Source organism: Otolemur garnettii, unplaced genomic scaffold, assembly GCF_000181295.1.
Source record: "Otolemur garnettii isolate 467f Iridium unplaced genomic scaffold, OtoGar3 scaffold00082, whole genome shotgun sequence".
Taxonomy (NCBI): Eukaryota; Metazoa; Chordata; class Mammalia; order Primates; family Galagidae; genus Otolemur; species Otolemur garnettii.
This window is the reverse complement of record NW_003852477.1, coordinates 4504077-4523242: the sequence shown is the minus strand read 5'-3', so window position 1 is coordinate 4523242 and position 19166 is coordinate 4504077. Positions and strand designations below refer to the sequence as shown.

Below are 19166 nucleotides of genomic sequence, written 5' to 3'. Positions count from 1 at the left end.
CCTGTAGTCCCAGCTACTTGGGAGACTGAGGCAAGAGAATCACCTAAGCCCAGGAGTTGGAGGTTGCTGTGAGCTGTGACTCCACGGCATTCTACCGAGGGCCACATAGTGAGACTCTGTCTCTCTAAAAAAAAAAAAAAAAAAAAGTCAGCGCTCTTTACCTCTCCCTTGCCCCATCAGCACAGTTTCAGCAGAAGCCTGCTCAAGTTGAAGACTTAAATGAGATCCAGAGCATCATAACCCTATCCCAGAATGTCCTGAATAAATGTCAGCAAAGAAAAAAGATATAAAAAACTAAATGGAAAAACTAAGTGAAAAAATAGAGTAACCAAAAGTTTTAAGTTACTGGATGGGCTCAGTAAAGAGGAGGCAGGATAAAGGAAAGAATCAGTGAAGAACATGAAGACAGGGTGATAGAAAATATCCAGCCTGAGCAACAAGGAGAAAAAGACTGGGCAAAAATTAACAGGGCCTCAAAGACCCAGAGGAAAAAATTGTTTTTAATCTAGCATTGGTGTCATTGGAGAGTCCTAGGAGAGCAGCATGAGGCTGGAAAAGTATTCAAAGAAATGATGGCTGAGTATTTCCCAAATTTGGTGAAAGACAAATCTACAGATTCAAGAAGCTGAGCAAACCCCAAAGAAGATAAAGCCAGAGAAACTCATGCCAAGACATTTTATAATTGAACTTCTGAAAACTAGACAAAAACAAAATTTTAAGAGCAAAAAAAGACAATTATTTGAACAGGAATCCCTGTTCAAATAATAGCAATCTCTCATCAGAAGTCATGGGGCAGGCTTGGCGCCTGTGGCTCAAGTGGCTAAGGTGCCAGCCACATACACCTAAGGTGGCAGGTTCAAATCCACCCCGGGCCCACCAAACAACGACAGCTGCAACCAAAAAATAGCCGGACGTTGTGGCGGGCACCTGTAGTCCCAGCTACTTGGGAGGCAGAGGCAGGAGACTCGCTTGAGCTCAGGAGTTGGAGGTTGCTGTGAGCTGTGATGCCATGGCACTTCACTCAAGGCGATAGCTTGAGGCTCTGTCTTTAAAAAAAAAAAAAAATGGGGCAAAGGAAATGTCACAGCACGTTGTTCATATGCTGAAAGAAAAAATTATTACCTCAAACTCTGTAGTCAGGGAAAATATCCTTTAGGAATGAAGATGAAATCAAGACATTTTCATGAATGAAAATGAAAAGAATTTGTTGCTAGGAGGTACACCCTAAAAGAATGGCCAATAGAAATTCTTCAAAGAAAGAATATGATAATGGAAGGAAACCTATAACATTAGGAATAAGAAAAAACAAATAGTAAAAATAGGGTAAAAGTAATAGACTGTCCTTTTCATCTTGGGGAAATTATATTTGGCAGCTGAATCCAAAATTATTGTCTGATGTGGGTCTAATGTATGTAGAGGAAATACTTATGATAATTATCTACTAATTCTCTTAACAATTATTAATAGCATTAATATTCATAATGGTAGTATTAGTAGTCATACTGTTAAATATTACTACTAAAGATAATACGTTATCTTTTTTTTTTTTTGGCCAAGGCTGGGTTTGAACCTGCCACCTCTGGCATATGGGGCTAGCGCCCTACCCTTTTGAGCCACAGGTGCTGCCCTCCATTTAGTTATCTTAAAAGTATTTTAAGATAATCTTATTTAAAATATATTGTAAAGGGAAGAGGATAAAGGAATCTAAATAGAGGCAGGTTGTTTACACTTAACTTGAAGCATTTGCTGAATCCTGGCCCAGCAATAGCCAGGAGCCTTGGTGGATGAGAGAAAATTACAGATGTGCGATGTAGGTATGTAGAACCGGAAGAGGATATTTAAAATCTTTCTGAGATTTTTGCTTCCATTTACAAAACATTTGTCAATGGTGACACCCAAACACAATTCTCTTCCTTAACCACTGAGGGGGGCATGTTTCTACCCTTGCTTTTATGGGATTCTAAAAGTCAAGAGGCATGATTTCTAAAGGAGCTTTAACTACTAAAAAATCTATACTAAGAGATACATTAAAAAACAGTATAGGTAAATAAAAATGAAATTCAAGTAATCCATGAGAAGGCAGGGAAAACAGAGAAATGAATAATGTGGATGCCTAAGCCAAACCCCAGACCTGCTGACCTGCAGCCTTTAGGACTGGTGTGAGGACATGTGGGATTTTAGCAAGTGCCCCTTGAGGATTCTATGTCCTCCTAGATAGAGAACCTTTGGCCAGTATCTTTTTTTTTTTTAATAATAGATTTCATTACTTCCATCAGGATACCTTTTTACTTATTTTTCTTTCTTTTTTTTTTTTTCTTCCTTCAATCAGGATACCTTTTCCTTATTTTTCTTTTCTTTCCTTTTTTTTTTCCTAAAGAGATAGAGTCTCACTTTTTTGCCCCCAGTAGAGTCTCACTTTGTTGCCCCCAGTAGAGTGCCATGGTGTCACAGCTCACAGCAACCTCAAACTCTTGGGCTCAAGTGATTCTCTTGCCTCAGCCTCCCAAGTAGCTAGGACCTCAGGTGCCTGTCACAACACCCAGCTATTTTTAGAGACGGGGTCTCACTCTAGCTGAGGCTGGTCTCAAACATGTGAGCTTAGGCAATCCACCTACCTCGGCCTCCCAGAGTGCTAGGATTACAGGCATGAGCCACCACCCCCGGCCCTGACCAGTTATCTTTTAAACAGCAAGTTACCGACCCTATTAGTAGGTTGGAAAATGAATTAAGAGGATCATGACCAGCTTTTTTTTTTTTTAATGGACTTAGAATAGAATAGAATGGACTAGAAAACACTAGAGTACATAGCACCTAGACAAAGTAATTCTCATTGTCTGAAATTAGGGGCGAGGGTGTGTGTTATATAATATGTGCATATGTGTGTGTGTTCAACCCTTGGATGAGGGTAGGCCAGGAGAGCTCATGTCTCCCGGAAGGGCCTTCACCTAAGCCTGACAAGAGTTGATAGACACATATCTCAGCTTTCCCAAAGTAGTGAACCCTGTGTTGGCTTTTGTCCCCTCTCTGTCTCAATTTTCCCCTCTTCTATGAGTGTGTCATGAGATGAGTTCTCAAAGTGTTTAGATGCAAATCCTCATCTCTGACTCTACTTCTTAGGGAAGCTGACCAAAGATACTTTCTCTTTCTGGGCAAGATCTCTCTTTGCTTCTTTTCATTTCAAGGAGGTAGAAATTGCATTAGAAGCTAGCTGCAAAGGAATAAAAGAGCATATAGCTCTCTACACAGTGCAGCGTTACCTATGCTGCTCCTGTGTCACTGAGGGTGAGATTTTTCAGCTATCTGCATAGTCCTGGCTCCAGAGGAGGCATGGTACCCTTCATGATATGCAAAAAAGGGGGAGGGGGGAATGCCCACTCTGCAGCCAGGCCTCTCTGTAGGTGTGTGTATGTGGGAAAGGGTGTTTAAAACCCTTTTGGGATTTTTCCCTCAAAATATAAAATGTTTGTCAAAGATTGACACCTAGATACAATTCTCTTCCTTGAACACCCGTTCTTTTATGCAATTCTAAAAGCCAGCAGGCAATCTGCTCCCTGCTCATACATCCATGTGTCTCTCAGAAGGGGTGCACTGAGGTCTTGGTATGTTAGGAACAGTGTTCACAGGCCTTCAATGCCAGTTCCCAGGTAAGAAGTCATGGCCTGGCAGTCCAGCAACCTCAGCCCCTCACAGGGGTTTCTCATATGGCCTGTCATCTCTGATAGCTCTCTTGTTAGCTTTGGCTGCAGCAGCGCTTCATAACAGACATTCTGGAACTTTAGTGACATGCAGTTCACCTCCAGAGTCTGTGTGTTGACTGTTCTTGGCTGGGTTTAGCTGATGGCTCTGCTGATCTTGGCTGGGCTCACTCAGGCATCAGGGTCAGCTGAACTAAACAGGGCCCGGCCAGAGCATCTCTGCTCCATGAGTATCTCACTCCTCTAGGGAGTGAGAGGAGGGCCAACAAGTTAGCCTTAACACATTCTTCTTATGGCCATGTCCTAAGTACAAAGAGGGCAAGGTCAGTCCAGGTACAATCCAAACTTTTGCTTATGTTCTCTTAATATCTCATTGGCCAAAGCAATTTATGTGGCCAAGCCCAAAGTCAAGTGTAAGGATGATGGGGAGGGGGTAAATATTTTGAACAGTGGCCTAATCTACCATGCCTACCAGTGTGCACAGTGGCTTATAGGAGCCACTACTGTAGCAGGCACATAGAGCTTTGCACAATGCCTGTGCATGGTGGGAACTTGTAATGGCACCAGGCAGACTATGCCAACTCCTTTTCCTTTTCCTTCTCTCCTCCTAGGCCAGTCCTCGGGTACCCATAGGGATGGGTGAAGCCCACCTGGCCTGTGGCACTTCTCAGTGGCCATCCTCTCACTAGGACCCCACGGCAACATTAGGATGCACCTCTCAGCAGTGTTCAATGCCCTCCTGGTGTCGGTGCTGGCGGCTGTCCTGTGGAAGCATGTGCGGCTGCGTGAGCACGCAGCTACTTTGGAGGAGGAGCTGGCCGTTGGCCAACAGTCTGCAGAGCCAGTCCCAATGCTGAGGATTGACTACCCTAAGGCTCTGCAGATCCTGATGGAGGGCGGTACGCACATGGTGTGCACAGGTCGCACACACACGGACCGCATCTGCCGCTTCAAGTGGCTCTGCTACTCCAACGAGGCCGAGGAGTTCATCTTCTTCCACGGCAACACCTCTGTCATGCTGCCCAACCTGGGGTCCCGGCGCTTCCAGCCAGCCCTGCTCGACCTGTCCACCGTGGAGGACCACAACACCCAGTACTTCAACTTCGTGGAGCTGCCTGCCGCTGCCCTGCGCTTCATGCCCAAGCCCGTGTTCATTCCTGATGTGGCCCTCATCACCAACCGCTTCAACCCTGACAACCTCATGCACGTCTTCCACGATGATCTGCTCCCGCTCTTCTACACGCTGCGGCAGTTCCCTGGCCTGGCCCCCGAGGCCCGGCTCTTCTTCATGGAGGGCTGGGGTGAGGGTGCACACTTCGACCTCTACAAGCTCCTCAGCCCCAAGCAGCCTCTCCTGCGGGCACAGCTGAAGACCCTGGGCCGGCTGCTGTGCTTCTCTCACGCTTTCGTGGGCCTCTCCAAGATCACCACCTGGTACCAGTACGGCTTTGTCCAGCCCCAGGGCCCAAAGGCCAATATCCTTGTCTCGGGGAATGAGATCCGGCAGTTTGCACGGTTCATGACAGAAAAGCTGAATGTGAGCCATGCGGGAGCCCCCCTGGGCGAGGCGTACATTCTGGTCTTTAGCCGCACCCAGAACAGACTCATCTTGAATGAGGCAGAGCTGCTGCTGGCGCTGGCCCAGGAGTTTCAGATGAAGACAGTGACAGTGTCCCTGGAGGACCACACCTTTGCAGATGTGGTACGGCTGGTCAGCAATGCCTCTATGCTGGTCAGCATGCATGGGGCCCAGCTGGTCACCACCCTCTTCTTGCCCCGTGGGGCAACTGTGGTTGAGCTCTTTCCATATGCCGTCAATCCTGACCACTACACCCCATATAAGACATTGGCCATGCTGCCTGGCATGGACCTCCAGTATGTAGCCTGGCGGAACATGATGCGGGAGAACACAGTCACACACCCTGAGCGGCCCTGGGACCAGGGGGGCATTACCCACCTGGACCGGGCTGAGCAGGCTCGTATCCTGCAAAGCCGTGAGGTCCCACGTCATCTCTGTTGCCGGAACCCCGAGTGGCTCTTCCGAATCTACCAGGACACCAAGGTGGACATCCCATCCCTCATTCAAACCATACGGCGTGTGGTGAAGGGCCAGCCAGGGCCACGGAAACAGAAGTGGACAGTCACCCTGTACCCCGGCAAGGTGCGGGAGGCACGGTGCCAGGCATCAGTGCAGGGGGCCTCAGAGGCTCGCCTGTCCGTCTCTTGGCAGATCCCCTGGAACCTCAAGTACCTGAAGGTGCGAGAGGTGAAGTACGAGGTGTGGCTGCAGGAGCAGGGCGAGAACACCTATGTGCCTTACATCTTGTCCCTGCAGAACCACACCTTCACGGAGAATATCAAGCCCTTTACCACCTACCTGGTGTGGGTCCGCTGCATCTTCAACAAGACCCTCCTGGGACCCTTTGCAGATGTGCTGGTGTGCAGCACGTAGCAAGAGGGCCCACCATGCCTCAGGAGGTGGCTCCTCCAGCCATCGTCCTCAGGCCTCCTGAACCCGCTGTGCTAACTTCTGTTTGTTATTTATTGACAGGTCTGTGCCAGACCTGTGCCTCCGTGTTGTCTTACAGCCACTGGGGTGTGGGTTTCCAGTGCTCCTCTTTTCTCCAGAGAAATAGGACCCCAGCCCTCTTCTCTGATCCTGATCATCCATATCCCTGGAGAAGTTCCTTAGCAAAGAGGAGGGAAAAGAGAAGGGGAAGGACAGTAAGAATCCCAAGGAAGCTCCTTTGCTAAGTGATCATGCTGTGTCCAGCTGAAGTCCTTCTGGTATCCAAATTTCTGGAAAATGAATAATCATGAGGTTGTTGGGGTGGGTGATTCATCAGCTTCCATCCCCATGAAATTTCCTGTAGCCTGGTGAAGGGAGTGTTTGCACATCCATTAAATGATGATAAGCATCTTGGTCCACTCTTTTCACTGGGTAGCAGGAAGGGGGCTGGCAGTCAGAGATCCCTAGGAAATCTGTCCAGCATCATAAGCAAGAGTCTGCTGCTCCCACCTGTGTGGCATCAGGCAAGTCACCCCTGCGCCTGGTCATGGTTCTTCATTTGGAGGGTGCAGATACTAAAATTGGGGCTATTGTAAGGCATTCATGGGATAATCTGGGTAAAATCCTTAGCATTGGTTTTTATAGGTCTATTCAGAATTGACTCAAACCCTAGGGGCCAGGTATGATTCAGAGCTCTGGAATTTTCGGATTAAGAAAGTATGGTGCACATGCTGTGCATTATGAAATCCCCTCAGCAGGGTCTGAGGTTATCCTAATCACCAAACACCTTGTTATTTCAGCAGCGAATTGTATGAATATTCACCCTAAATGAGACATAGATTTTGGCAGCAATTTGCAGAGCTCTGGGGATTGCTGGAATTGTATCTAGAGGATGTGAACCCGTGTTACTGTCATTAGTCCCTCCAGCTTGGAGACTGCATCATTTTCCTTGGAAAGTGGAGCCCTGCTCACTGACAGAGTCTGGCTTGGTGTTTTCAAAGGGAAGCTCTTCACACATATACACACCTCATTTGGTTTGGGGTGCAGGAGGTACAGGGTGGGCCTGGATGAGGCCAGTTGGGCAGCACAGGAGGCCAGCAATTGTGCTCACCCTGGCAGAGCTCCCCCACCTTAAGGCCAGTTTGCTGAGGCTGAACAGAACCCTCAGCCCACCCTGAGCGCCACAGAGCCTGTGGCAGCTCCAGCCCTCAAAGCCTCTTCAAAGGTTGATGGGAACCCCCTGCTTTGCCATCCCAGCTTTGTTTGGCTGGGGCTGGTGGAGGGTGGACAGGCAAGCAGCAAGTGCTGAGGACGAAAAGCTTTTGTGAAAAGAGCAATAGTGGATAAAGTTTCAGTTTTGCAGGAAAGACACAGTGAATGGATTGAGCAGACTTTGACAAGCAAAGATCCAAATGCTTGGTTGGGAGTTACAGTTTGCTTTTCCTGGTCCAGGCCCTGCCACATAATTGGCTCTGAATCCAAAGGGATTACCCAAAGAGGAACCGTCAGGGTGGCTAGGGAGGGTGGTGGGAGCATCTTTTAGTGGTGGTCTTGGGGGCAAGATTTGCTAGCACAGTTCCTGCTGGGTTTGAGGTCTCACCCTTCTATCTCTGAGCTGGGTGACCTCAGTATGTTACTCATGCTCTCTATGCCTCACCTGTAAAATGGAGATGATGGCAATCACACCTACCCATGGGACTATGGTGAGGTTAAATGGTTTGATCCATGTAAACCATCTCTCACAGCGAGGGAGAGGGAGGAAGAGGCCAGAGGTGATGATGCCCAGAATGGTGTCTTTGCCAGGTAAGCAAAAGAGGGAGAGCTGGGCCCTGTCTGCAGTGCCCCAGGTGGTTGATGTGCACTGGACAGCCAGGGAAGGGCTGCTGTGTGCCGGCCACACACCCCATCTGTGCTGAGCAGACCTGTTCACATTAGGACACAAAAGAGCTTAGTGGCCAGCCACCCCACCTGCCAGCCAGATGGCCCCTCCTTACTCAGGTAGACATCCTAGACCTATTTCAATGTAAGGAAACCTGCTTTCAGGGTGTAACTCCTTGTGTCTGCCCTGTTGGGTGCCAGGCCAGCTCCCTTCACCTGGATTACCTTCTAACTTTGCTCACTCCTCATAGCTATGCAGTGTGGAAAACAGCAAAGCCCACCCAAGTTAAAACTGCCATTGTCCACTTATCTATTCAGTCTCTAAATGATAATACAGTATTGGCTCTGCTTTTCTCAAAGGGGCTAATTAAGTCACAAAGTAGAATGAGTCTCATCTTGATGTGAAAGCTCAGCTCTGTTTTGGCAATGGTATGTTCTTGGTATTATTACCTTAAGCAAATACCTGAACTATCTGAAGCCAGACTGCCTATTCCAAGGGAGTCTATTCAGCATTCCCATGCCCACTGAATGTGCCAGGCATGATGGTTAATTGTAGGCCCCCCACTACCTTTTCCCATATTAGGTTGAAGCTCTTTGAAAAGGTCATAAAAGATCTAGTGAAAAGCACAGGGCCTTGATGCTTTTATAGGATGGTTTTAAAATTTTTGAGGAATGATTAATATTTAAATTATTTTAAAGCTTTAAAAATATGACAAAGCTCTGAATTTATTTTATGAGGCCTGCTTAAATTTAATAGTAAAACATACATGGAATGCCCAGAAAAAGAAAACTTTAGGGTATATATGAATGTATATGCAAAGATCCTAAATAAAATATTAGCAAGTTAAATCCTATAGTCCCTAAAAGATTATTATTCCTCAGCCAAATAGGTTTATTATGAGAAAGATTATTCAGTATTAGACAATAAAGGACAAAAACTGTATGTTTAGTAGATGTTCAAATTCAATCTCCATTCTTCAGTTTTAAAAAATTCTTTCAGTAAGTTAGAAGAAAAAGAAATGTATTTATTTATTTTGCAGTTTTTGGCCGGGGCTGGGTTTGAACCCACCACCTCTGGTATATGGGGCCAGTGTCCTCCTCCTTTGAGCCACAGGCACCGCCCAAGAAATTTCTTTAACTTGATGAAAGATATTTAGCAGAAGTTATTTCTTTAAACCTAGTAATACTTGATGGTGAAACCATAGAGCTGTTCCCATTAAAGTTAGAAAGAAGATAAAGATAGTTGCTATTAGTGCTATTATTCAACTTTACTCCAGTGAGATTCCAATTAAAATAATAAGACAATAGAAAATACACAAGAGGTGTGCATATACACACCACCACAAAAGTTTGTGAAATAAAACTCTAAAATTATCATTATTTGAATATATGATTTTCAACTTGAAAACTAAGATATGCATTTAAAATCTAGAAAAAAATCTAAGACAAAGAACTTAGTGGCAGTAAAAATTGTGAATTAACTTTTGAATGAACTTATTTGTTAAGGAAAACTTTCAAATGTTATTGATGATCATCAAAGAATAAGTGGACTGATAAAGGAAGCCCCTAAATGAGAGCACTCAATATTCAAATAAGTCGGATTCTCACTAATTAATCTATAAATACAACACAATCCCAATCAAAAAAACCAATAGAATTTTGAGGACAATGGAAGAAGAGTAACATGCTTCATAGATGTGCTTTATCATATTAAAGACACATGCCCAAAAATAGCAAAGAAAAATCTTTTGAGTAGAATAAAATGGTGGGAACTTGCCCTTCCAGATAGTAAAAAAATAAAGTAACTTTAAGACAGTATTACATTAATGCAGGAATGGAAAAAAATATCCTCAGAACAGAGTTTGCAAATGGACCTCTGCAGATGTGAACTTAGTATATGGTAAGAGTATATTTTTAGAGCAGTAGAGAAAGAATATTGAATAATGATGCTGGACTAACTTACCATTTCGGGGGAAATGAAACTTAAGATCCCTAACTCACACCATCCTCAAATATAAATTTTACATGGATTTGGAGTAATATAAAATAAACACTACGTAAATATTAGAATAAAGCATGGGAGATTATTTCAATAATCTTGAAGTAATGACAGCCTTTCTAAGAAGGCATGAGACACAAAAGACTTAAAGGGAAAGATAAACAAATTTGATTACATGAGAATTAAAACTTTCTACTTGGCAAAAGACTACAAACAAAGTTAAGAGACAAATGGCAGACTGAAAGAAAATATTTACAACATGTCTAGCAGAGAAAAAGATTGATTACATTCATTAGATTCATAGATCTCTAACAAATTAACAAGGGAAGAACAAATATCATTTTTTTTTTTTTTTGAGACAGTCTCACTTTGTTGCCCAGGGTAGAGTGTCATGGGCTCAGCCTAGTTCATAGCAACCTCAAACTTGTGTTGCATGGCTACTTTTTCTATTTTTAGTGGAGATGGGGGTCTTGCTTTGCTCAGGCTGGTCTTGGACTCCTGAGCTCAATCAATCCTCCCACCTTGGCCTCCTGGAGTGCTAGGATTACAGGTGTAAGCCACTGTACCTGGCCAAGAAAGGCCAAACATCTTAAAAGAGAAAGAAAAAATACAAATGACTGGAAATAAGTAGAAAGATATTTTCATTAGTGATTAAGGAAATTTAGTTGTTAAAATAGGTTTCCCTTCTCAGATGGATATAAAACAAAAAAGTCTGAGAATATCAAGTGTGGGCGATCATGTAGGGAAACAGTCCTCTACTCTCTTGGTAGAAATACGTCAATGGATACTGCCATTTCGGAGAGCAGTTTAGCAGTTCGATTCAAAATAAAAATAGAGAACATCAGAACCCTTTGGCCCAGAAATCCACTTACGGGACTGTAGCTTGCAGAAACACTCCATGCTGTGCAATAATGTTCATGGCAGCATTGTTTAAGTTATAATTAGTGGAAAATTGGAATCACTTAAATGTTCATTATTATGGGGACAGCTAAATAAAATATGACACATCCCTGCCCTAGAATTCCACTCAATCATCAATAAAAATTAGGCCAATTCAGATGACTGATACAGAATATGGTAAAGTAAAAATAATGAGTTGACAAGGCCTGACCCCACTTTTATTGTTTTTTAATTTGAATATAGTGTGAGTGTGAATAACATACGCACATACGCATCTCTAGGGAGTTTCTGGGATGCCTACTTTTGTTTTATATGCTTCTATTATTTGTGACTTTATTTTCAGTGATCATATTATCACTTTTTTTATTTGTAACCCAAAAAGCATAACAGTAAGAATTGAAAATTTAAAGCCTATAAAGACAAAGGCTTCATGTTGCATTTCTTAGACCTGAGTCCACTTTAAGCCAGAGCAGTTCTGAGCCACAAGCACAATTCTACAAAGAGTCTTTATTCAGTTTGTCCCACATGTTGCATACGGGCGTGCACACCTGCCACACACATCTGCACATTTCCACACACACAGAGAGGTGTCCAGCTCTGCATGTGCAATGCACAGCTTCACAGTATCTGGAACAGTTCTCAGAACATTATAGAATGTATTTATTGGTGCAAGGGAGTAAACAGCCAGAGCTGAGAAGGCAGGAAGGAGTGCATTGAGATTAACAACCCAGCACTACCTCCACCACCCCACACAGGTGAACCATCTGTGGCATCCATGTGTCCCTCTGGTTTCTGGCTTTTTCCATTTGTCTTGAAGAGGGGTGAGCCCAAGAAGACGTGGCCATCAGGATGAAGGGTTGTGTTGTGAGGTCCCCCACCAGTGAGGCGAGAGCCCTGCCTGGGCAGCCGTGGGGCTCACGGGTCCTCACGCCTGAAGAGGGTGAGGTTGTGCTTCCAGATGTGTCCCAGCAATACTTGTCCTCGCTGCTCCAGGGTCTGGAGGACCTGCCTCAGCCCCTTCTCCCCGCCTTGGCTTTCCCAGAACACCGGGTCCATCTGCAGAGACTTGAGAAGCAGATTCTGTAGACACCCTGATGCCAGAACCTTCACCGCAGACTCGGGAAACCTGGAGCAAAGTACCCAGAGCCCAGTAACAGAAGGGAAAAGCAAAAGTGATCTCAGAGAGTTTCAATGAAAGGCAGAGCTTGCACTGCTGAGGAGCCCTGGCCAACCCCTGCAAAATCCCTAGGCCCATACCTGCTCTCTCATCAGAGGACCTTTCAACTGGCTCTGCTGTGAGAGCAGGGAAGAGCTTTCAGATAAGCCCCTCACAGAGAAACCAGGTGGACTGCTTCTGCTCCTGGGCTCCACTGGGCAGCTGCAGGGCCAGAAAGAGCCCTGGGAAGGCTGAGCTGCCTGCCAAGAGGCAGCAGGGAAGTGCAGGCTCCCAGGCTCGCTCCCCTGCCCAGAGCAAAGGCAGAGAGCTAGCCTTCCCACACCCCAGCAGTGCAGCTGGTGCTCTGCAGACACAGGAGACCTCCCTGGATGTTGGGAGTGACCCAGCCAACTCTGGGTATCCCCTCTCAGCTTTCCCCGGCTGTCACCACCCTTTGAATCAGATCCGACAGCTTTTGTCTAATGGACAGGGGGCTTATTGGGAATCATGGTTCAGGGTCCCTTTGTCTGTAGCAGGGCCATCAAGCCTCTGTCCCATATACCTCCACCCAACCCTTCTGACCCTCACCTATCTATGCCCTCCAGGAGCCGAAAGTTGAGTTTGTCCTCAGGGTGCTGAAGGTTGCCAGCGTTATCGATGTAGACCAGGTGAGATGGCTGGCTGCTCCGGACCTCAGGGGAGGATGGACAGAGACGGGGAGGGTAAGGGTACACCACTGCAGGCACCTCTAGCCTGTCAGGGTGAAGGGGCTGGGCGTCGTGAGCTGTTGGTCCCACAATGCACCCCACAAACGGTCCCCACAGCTGAGCGCTTACTCTGTGCTGGGCCCTGTGCAAAGTGCATCCAGGCATCATGTCAGTCGGTCCTCCCATCAGCCTTAGGAGGTGGGCACTAGTGTTAGCCACATTTTACAGAGGCAGAGGCACAAAGACGTCAGCACTTTGCACAAGATCACACAGCTGACAAGCAGTGGGGCCAGTTCAAACCTGGACCTGCAAGGCTAAGCCCCAGCACCACCTGCTGAAATGCACAGAGGGACCTATTGGTGTTCCGGGGCTGAACGGGCAAGGAGCATGGACAGAGTGGGTAGGTGTGGGTGGCCTGCTCCTGGGGCCATCAGCTTACACATGTGCACATACACACCCACCCCTTGGTGCCATCTGTGCCGCACTCCTGGGCATTCCCCTGGGCATCACCCAGAACATACAGTGATGTCCTTTATCTTCAATAAGCCCTGACCACACTCTATCTCCATAGGAGAAGAGTTCAAGTGTCCCCTGAACCTTTTCAAAACTAAAATCAACAATGGGGCGGCACCTATGGCTCAAAGGACTAGGGCGCTGGCCCCATATACCGGAGGTGGTGGGTTCAAACCCAGCCCCGGCCAAAAACTGCAAAAAAACCCCTAAAATTAACAACACAGAGTTCTTCAATTTCTTAAAGAATAGCTGTCTTTTCTCACCCCAGCCCCATACACACACTCCAGTCCCACAGATTCTTGCTAATCCATGAGAATTCCCCAAAACCCTCACCAGTGACCTTAGATCATGAGCTTCTGTCTGCAAGATGCCAGCTTCCCTCTCTCTGCCTCTTCTCCCTCCTTACCCCTCCACAATCAGGGATTTCCTTTCTCTCCAACCCTGCTAACTATTCCCTCTGAAAACTGCTGTCCTAAGGCTCTGTGAAATGCATGCCCACTGGGGGTCAAAAGGGATAGGAAAGTTTTACCTCTCCTGGAACCTTTGACCAGGGAAAAAGAGAGGTGGCTTTGGTGACAAGGGATGAGCATTACCAGGACCCTCCACTAGGCTGTCCTGGCCTTGGGGTGGTGCAGTGTGCCTGAAGCTCAGCCCAGGGCCCCATGCTGACAACTGCCAACATGAGGCTGCAAGGACACTAGGGTTCACTGCAGGAGATAGGGAAGCCATTCCCCAGAGGGAGCACCTTGCTTCCTGTGCAGGAGGGGCCGTTCTGCCCTGGCTGCCAGCCCCTCCCTGATAGCCCCAGCACATTGTTCCCCACCCTGGCTTTGGTTTTAACAAGAGGCAACACAGTATTTCTGGTCAGCACCAGCCTGGGAGCCATCAGGGTCTTGGGTTCATACTCAAATGCTGCCACCAACAAGCCCTGCAGACTCAGAAATTCCCTTTCATCCCTGCCAGGCCAACAGTTCCTCATTTACTGGCACAAGGAGGACACTGACTAGTCACAGTTCTCCAACTCTGCTCCCAGAAGTCCTAGGGGTTCCCTGAAGTCTCTAGGGAGAAGTGGGGACAGTGAAACCAGGGCTCCAGCCCCCACCTCACTCTTCACCTCAGCCACATTCCTAACGCTAGAAACTCCAACATCAGCTGATCTCTGACACTTGTGAAGAGCATCTTCTGAAGGAGACAGGAAGACCCAGGTCTGGGGTAAAAAGGAGGGGTGCAGGGTTGTACCAGGATGTGGACCAGCCGCAGCTCAGCCGGGTTCTGGCATTTCTCTCGGAGCCTCTCTTGCACACAGGGGTCTGAGGGCTCAGGCTCGAAGCCACAGCAGTAGCGATCCAGGCGGTCATGGACCTGTGGAGACACCCAGCCTCTAAGGTGGTGGCAAAGCACCTGTCCCCACCAGGCCCAGCATCGAGGCCACCTGACCTGCTGCTTCCTGTGTGACCGTCGAGGCTCTCTGTGCAGGCAGCCCTGCTGCTGGCCTCTGCTTTGCTCCTCAGGCCAGCTCACTCTGCACACCAGGAGCTGTTTGCTCAGGCCTCAGGCCAGCATGGATTCCCACCTGGTACCCACTGCTTAATCTACACTGCTGCTCCTGAACTCTGGCCTGGCACCACTGGCCTCTAAATGCTGGTTATGTCTACCTAGGGAGACCTGCACATGGCTCTGTTTTGTTTTGTTTTTTCTTTAAGCAGCAAGTGCTACATCAGGGATTCTTCCCTTTTCCAAAGGCACAAGTTCTTTCATGACTGTCTTGACAGTTCTGAGCAGACAGCTCTTTCACGCCGCAGTAGGCCTCAGGGGAGGGACGAAGGCATCTTCAAGTGGTATGGGGTCAGTTCTGCAGAGCTTTGCAGCCATCCCCTACATACATACATAGATGCACAGATGCACAGACAGCATTTCAGAGAGGACCTGAGACTTCCGAGAATCAATCCCACTGCCTTCTCCTTTCTTAGAAGGAAGGTGGAGCAGCCTTCAAGTCAGGAATTAAGAAGACCATGTATCAGCCCTAGCCCTGACCCATGGAAGGACATTATCTGCTACAAACATCCAGGACAGAGGGTTGGGATGAAGAGGCCTAAATAGAGAAGTGGCAGCATCCTCTGGGGGTGGAGAGGGGAGGGTTTGCTGTGGGGAGAAAGACAGGGCAGAGAGGTAGCATGGAAAAGGCCTGGGAGATGCTAGGAAGTGGACGGGAGAGGAAGCCAGGTGGTTAGCTACAGGGAGTTGTAGCCACATGCAGGAAGGGTGAGCTGGGAAGAGTCACTCTTTTTCCCTCTTAGCAAGGACACTTGCTAGATATAATACCTTGATGAGTACTTAGGGTAGAAGGTGAGACACCAAGAAGTCTGGGTGGAGGAGGACTTCTGTGCATGGGTGAGGCTAAAGGGAAGGTAGGAACATTCCCAGATGGGCCTACCTGGGAGCCTCCATCCGTCAGTGAAACTGCCATACTTGTGAAATGTTTGGTGGACAGTGGTGAAAGGGCTGAGGTTCAAGTTCAGGTTTGGTGTGGAGAAGACCCAGATTGGGGAGTCTGGTCCTATCTTTGCAGACTGGCTAGTCTGAATTAGAAAGCCTGGAAACATCACTGGAGAGGACAACACCAGCCTGATCATCTAGAAACCAGCTCTAGTTGCATGCCCTGGTTGGGGCAACTGTCCAGACCAAGTTGGAGGCATCCAGTTGGAGGTGAATGGAAATCAGGTGGTGGGAGGCTGTAGGCAGGAAGCCAGAGGGGTGGAGCCTCACAGGAAGGGCACCCCTGCTGCCTTGGAGCTCAATTGTCAGGAGGCTCCACCACTAGGTTCTGGTAGGATGGCAAGTACCACTGTCCCCCATGGTGGTGAGGAAGCAGAGCAGTCACAGGCTTACCCTGAGCCAAAACAGCAGCCATTTTTATTCAGTACAGCAATGATGGAGTCTCTCTCCCTCTGAGATGATAATGATGAGAGATAATAAGAAATGTATTTGGTCTTTGTCTTCCGTTTCTTACCTAAAGTTCCTGAAACCCTTGGATTTTCATGAGCGATAGGAGTGTCTTCTGTTTTTCACAATGAGCTCCTTTTTATGACAACTGAGTTTATGCTAATGAGGTGACTCAAGGTGAGACCCTTAGACAGCCTCAGAATGGGGCTGGTCATCAGAAAGACACTCCCCCCATTTAGTTACCTCTCTGGAGAAGGTAGAATGGCTGGAGATTGAATTATAAAAATTCTTGAACAATAAAACTCAGAGAGCTTCTAGGTTGGTAAACACAGCCATGTATTAGGAAAGTGGCATCCCCAACTCCGCAGAGGTCTAAGCTCCACTAGATCTCCCCATCTATTCTTTATCTGAATATTCACTTGCACCCTTTATAATGATTAGTAAATGTAAGAAAAGTATTCCTGAGTTCTGTGAATCATTCTAGCAAATTATTGAACTTGAGGAGGAGTTCACAGGAACCTTCATTTTATACACATAGCCATTCTATCAGAGGTAACTGACTGAAGACTTGCAACTGGCATCTGAAGTGGGGGCAGCTTTGTGCAACTGAGCTCTTTAGCTTGTGGAATCAGACACTGATTCTAGGTGCATGTGGAATCAGACACTGATTCTAGGTGCATAACGCCATAATCAAATCAAATTGTTGGACACTGGTTGGTGTTGGAGTGGTGATTGGTTTCACTCCGTGACCACCACCACCCTCCCTACCATCACTATCTCATTTACTTCTCACTGCAGCTTTGCAAGGAAGGCATTATTATCCTCATTTTACGCATGGGGACATTGAGCTACTAAATGTTGAACCTAGATCTTCCTGGCCAGGATAACAGGGCCTTCTGTTATCCTATCCTGCCTTCCTGAAAAACAAGGGTGAGTCAGTTACAGAAGTTAAATAAGGTCTTCCATCGTCAGTCATTATAGGATTAATTAATTTGGTTTTAGCCTTGCTAATTAAGGCTAGAGTAGAGCTTTTAAAACTGTAAAGCAAAAAGAGGAAGCACCAGAAGATTCCAAGTGTCATTATCCATGACAACTAAGGCCACGACAGGCTTGGTGCTGTTTGGATGGTCCATACCTGTCTTCTGCAGTCACAGCTCAGCCAGCCTAAGCCACAGACCTGGTTCAGCTGTAGCTGAACAGCTGGAATAAAGAGATAGTCAGGTCGAGACAGCACTATCCTGTCTCTCCTGCCCCTCTGCAGCCGACCCCTCTCCACAAACAGGGTGACACAATCTGTCACCTCCAGGATGCAGCACGCATCCAAACAAGGACAACCCTGTCTCAGTCCAGTCAGCCCAGCTCAGTATTGGCCAATAAAAGGTTCTGTTCTATTTCCATATCCCTTAGTAGAAAAACTCTCAATGTTCTGACAAATACAAGACTTATTTCCTTCAACATCAAGTCCTCTAAATCTTCAAATGGGAATCTGGAGTAAAATGACAGAGTAAGCACCTCTGAAAATTTGTCCCTCTACAAAAGCAATGAAATAAAACTCTGGAAATTAACCAAAGTCTTACAGTAACCTGGGGAACATTTATGAGAGAAAAACGGTGGAATCTCAGTCAGAACAACGAGCTTTGGAATAGCATTTTAATTTCCCCTAGTCCCACGCCACATTCCCAGCTCAGTTGTAGCCTTGAAAATAACAGTTCACATTCCTAGTATGAAGGGAGAACGACAGGCTTCATTCCAAAAGCATTGTCATTATTTGACCCGACTGGTGATTCCCAAGTAGACCTCACTTGGAAGGCTTATCCCTGGAAGGGTGGAGGATATTTATTGAAAACATTTACTGGCAAGTGTTTTATTAGCATAGCTGCCTGAGATAATGGATAGAGGTCAGGACAAACATTAGGCTAACCAAAAAGCTTTAAAAGGGAAAGATAAGAAATGAAATGTCCAAGGGCCTTCCAAAAGCTCCAATATATTCCTGAAAAGCTAGACAACTACTCACACAGGTTGGGCTGTGCACATGTTCAGGAAGACCTGAAGGGGCCCTAAGCTCTCACTTCTAGCTGACCTTGAGATGCAGAAGCATGAGTGAAGGCAAAGGCAGATTCATCAATTGCATGGAATGAGTGTGGAAGAGCCACACACAGAACCCCTTGGCAAAGACTGGGAGACTGATTGATTCCAAGTATTTATGGAAATTTCTAGTCCAGTCATTAGCTGATTACTGAACTACCTAAGCAGAAAGTTCAGTGGGCACACATAACAAAGAATACAGATGAATACAGAATTTAGTCATAGAAACAAACAAAACAAGCAAATAAAGTAACTATAAACAAAAACAAGTGCAACAGGTAGCAACAATTACAAACGCTGGAGAAAAGAAAGACCCTGATTTTCAGAGCTGCCACATTACATTATTTAAATGCCTATTTTTCAACAAAAAGTTATGAGACCTCAAAGAAACAGAATAAGGCCAATACACAACGAGAAAAAACTATTAATCAACATTGTTCTTGACAAAACTCAGACACTGAACTTATTAGACAAAAATTTTAAATTAGCTATTTTTAAAATGTTCTAAGAGCTAAAGGAAAACAGGCCTAAAGAACACGCAGAAAGTATGAGAATGATGCCTCACCATGTAGACAGTGTGAGTAAAGAGATAGAAATTATAAAGAGAGGCTCGGCACCATAGCTTGGTTGTTAGGGCGCCAGCCACATACACTGGCCCCGTCCTACTAAACAACAATGACAATTACAACAACAACAAAAATGCCTGTAGTCCCGGCTACTTAGGATGCTGAGACAGGAAAATCACTTGAGCCCAAGAGTTTGAGGTTGCTGTGAGCTGTGA

General features: G+C 46.4%; 2 protein-coding genes across 2 annotated transcripts in view; one reads left to right on the top strand and one right to left on the bottom strand.

Moving 5' to 3' along the window:
* The window catches only part of POMGNT2 (protein O-linked mannose N-acetylglucosaminyltransferase 2 (beta 1,4-)), a 23396-nt gene extending 16781 nt beyond the window's left edge, over positions 1–6615 (top strand). Inside the window, exon 2 of the mRNA XM_012808023.1 lies at positions 4307–6615. Within this exon, the coding sequence (XP_012663477.1) occupies positions 4405–6147 (1743 nt within the window). The 5' untranslated portion in view covers positions 4307–4404 and the 3' untranslated portion in view covers positions 6148–6615. The remainder of the gene's footprint in view (positions 1–4306) is intronic.
* A 4877-nt stretch (positions 6616–11492) lies between these two features.
* The window catches only part of FAM198A (family with sequence similarity 198 member A), a 104930-nt gene continuing 97256 nt past the window's right edge, over positions 11493–19166 (bottom strand). Inside the window, exons 4-6 of the mRNA XM_012807991.2 lie at positions 14597–14719; positions 12726–12829; positions 11493–12107 (exon numbers count right to left, since the gene is read on the bottom strand). Coding sequence (XP_012663445.2) covers positions 11897–12107; positions 12726–12829; positions 14597–14719 — 438 coding nt within the window. The 3' untranslated portion in view covers positions 11493–11896. The remainder of the gene's footprint in view (positions 12108–12725; positions 12830–14596; positions 14720–19166) is intronic.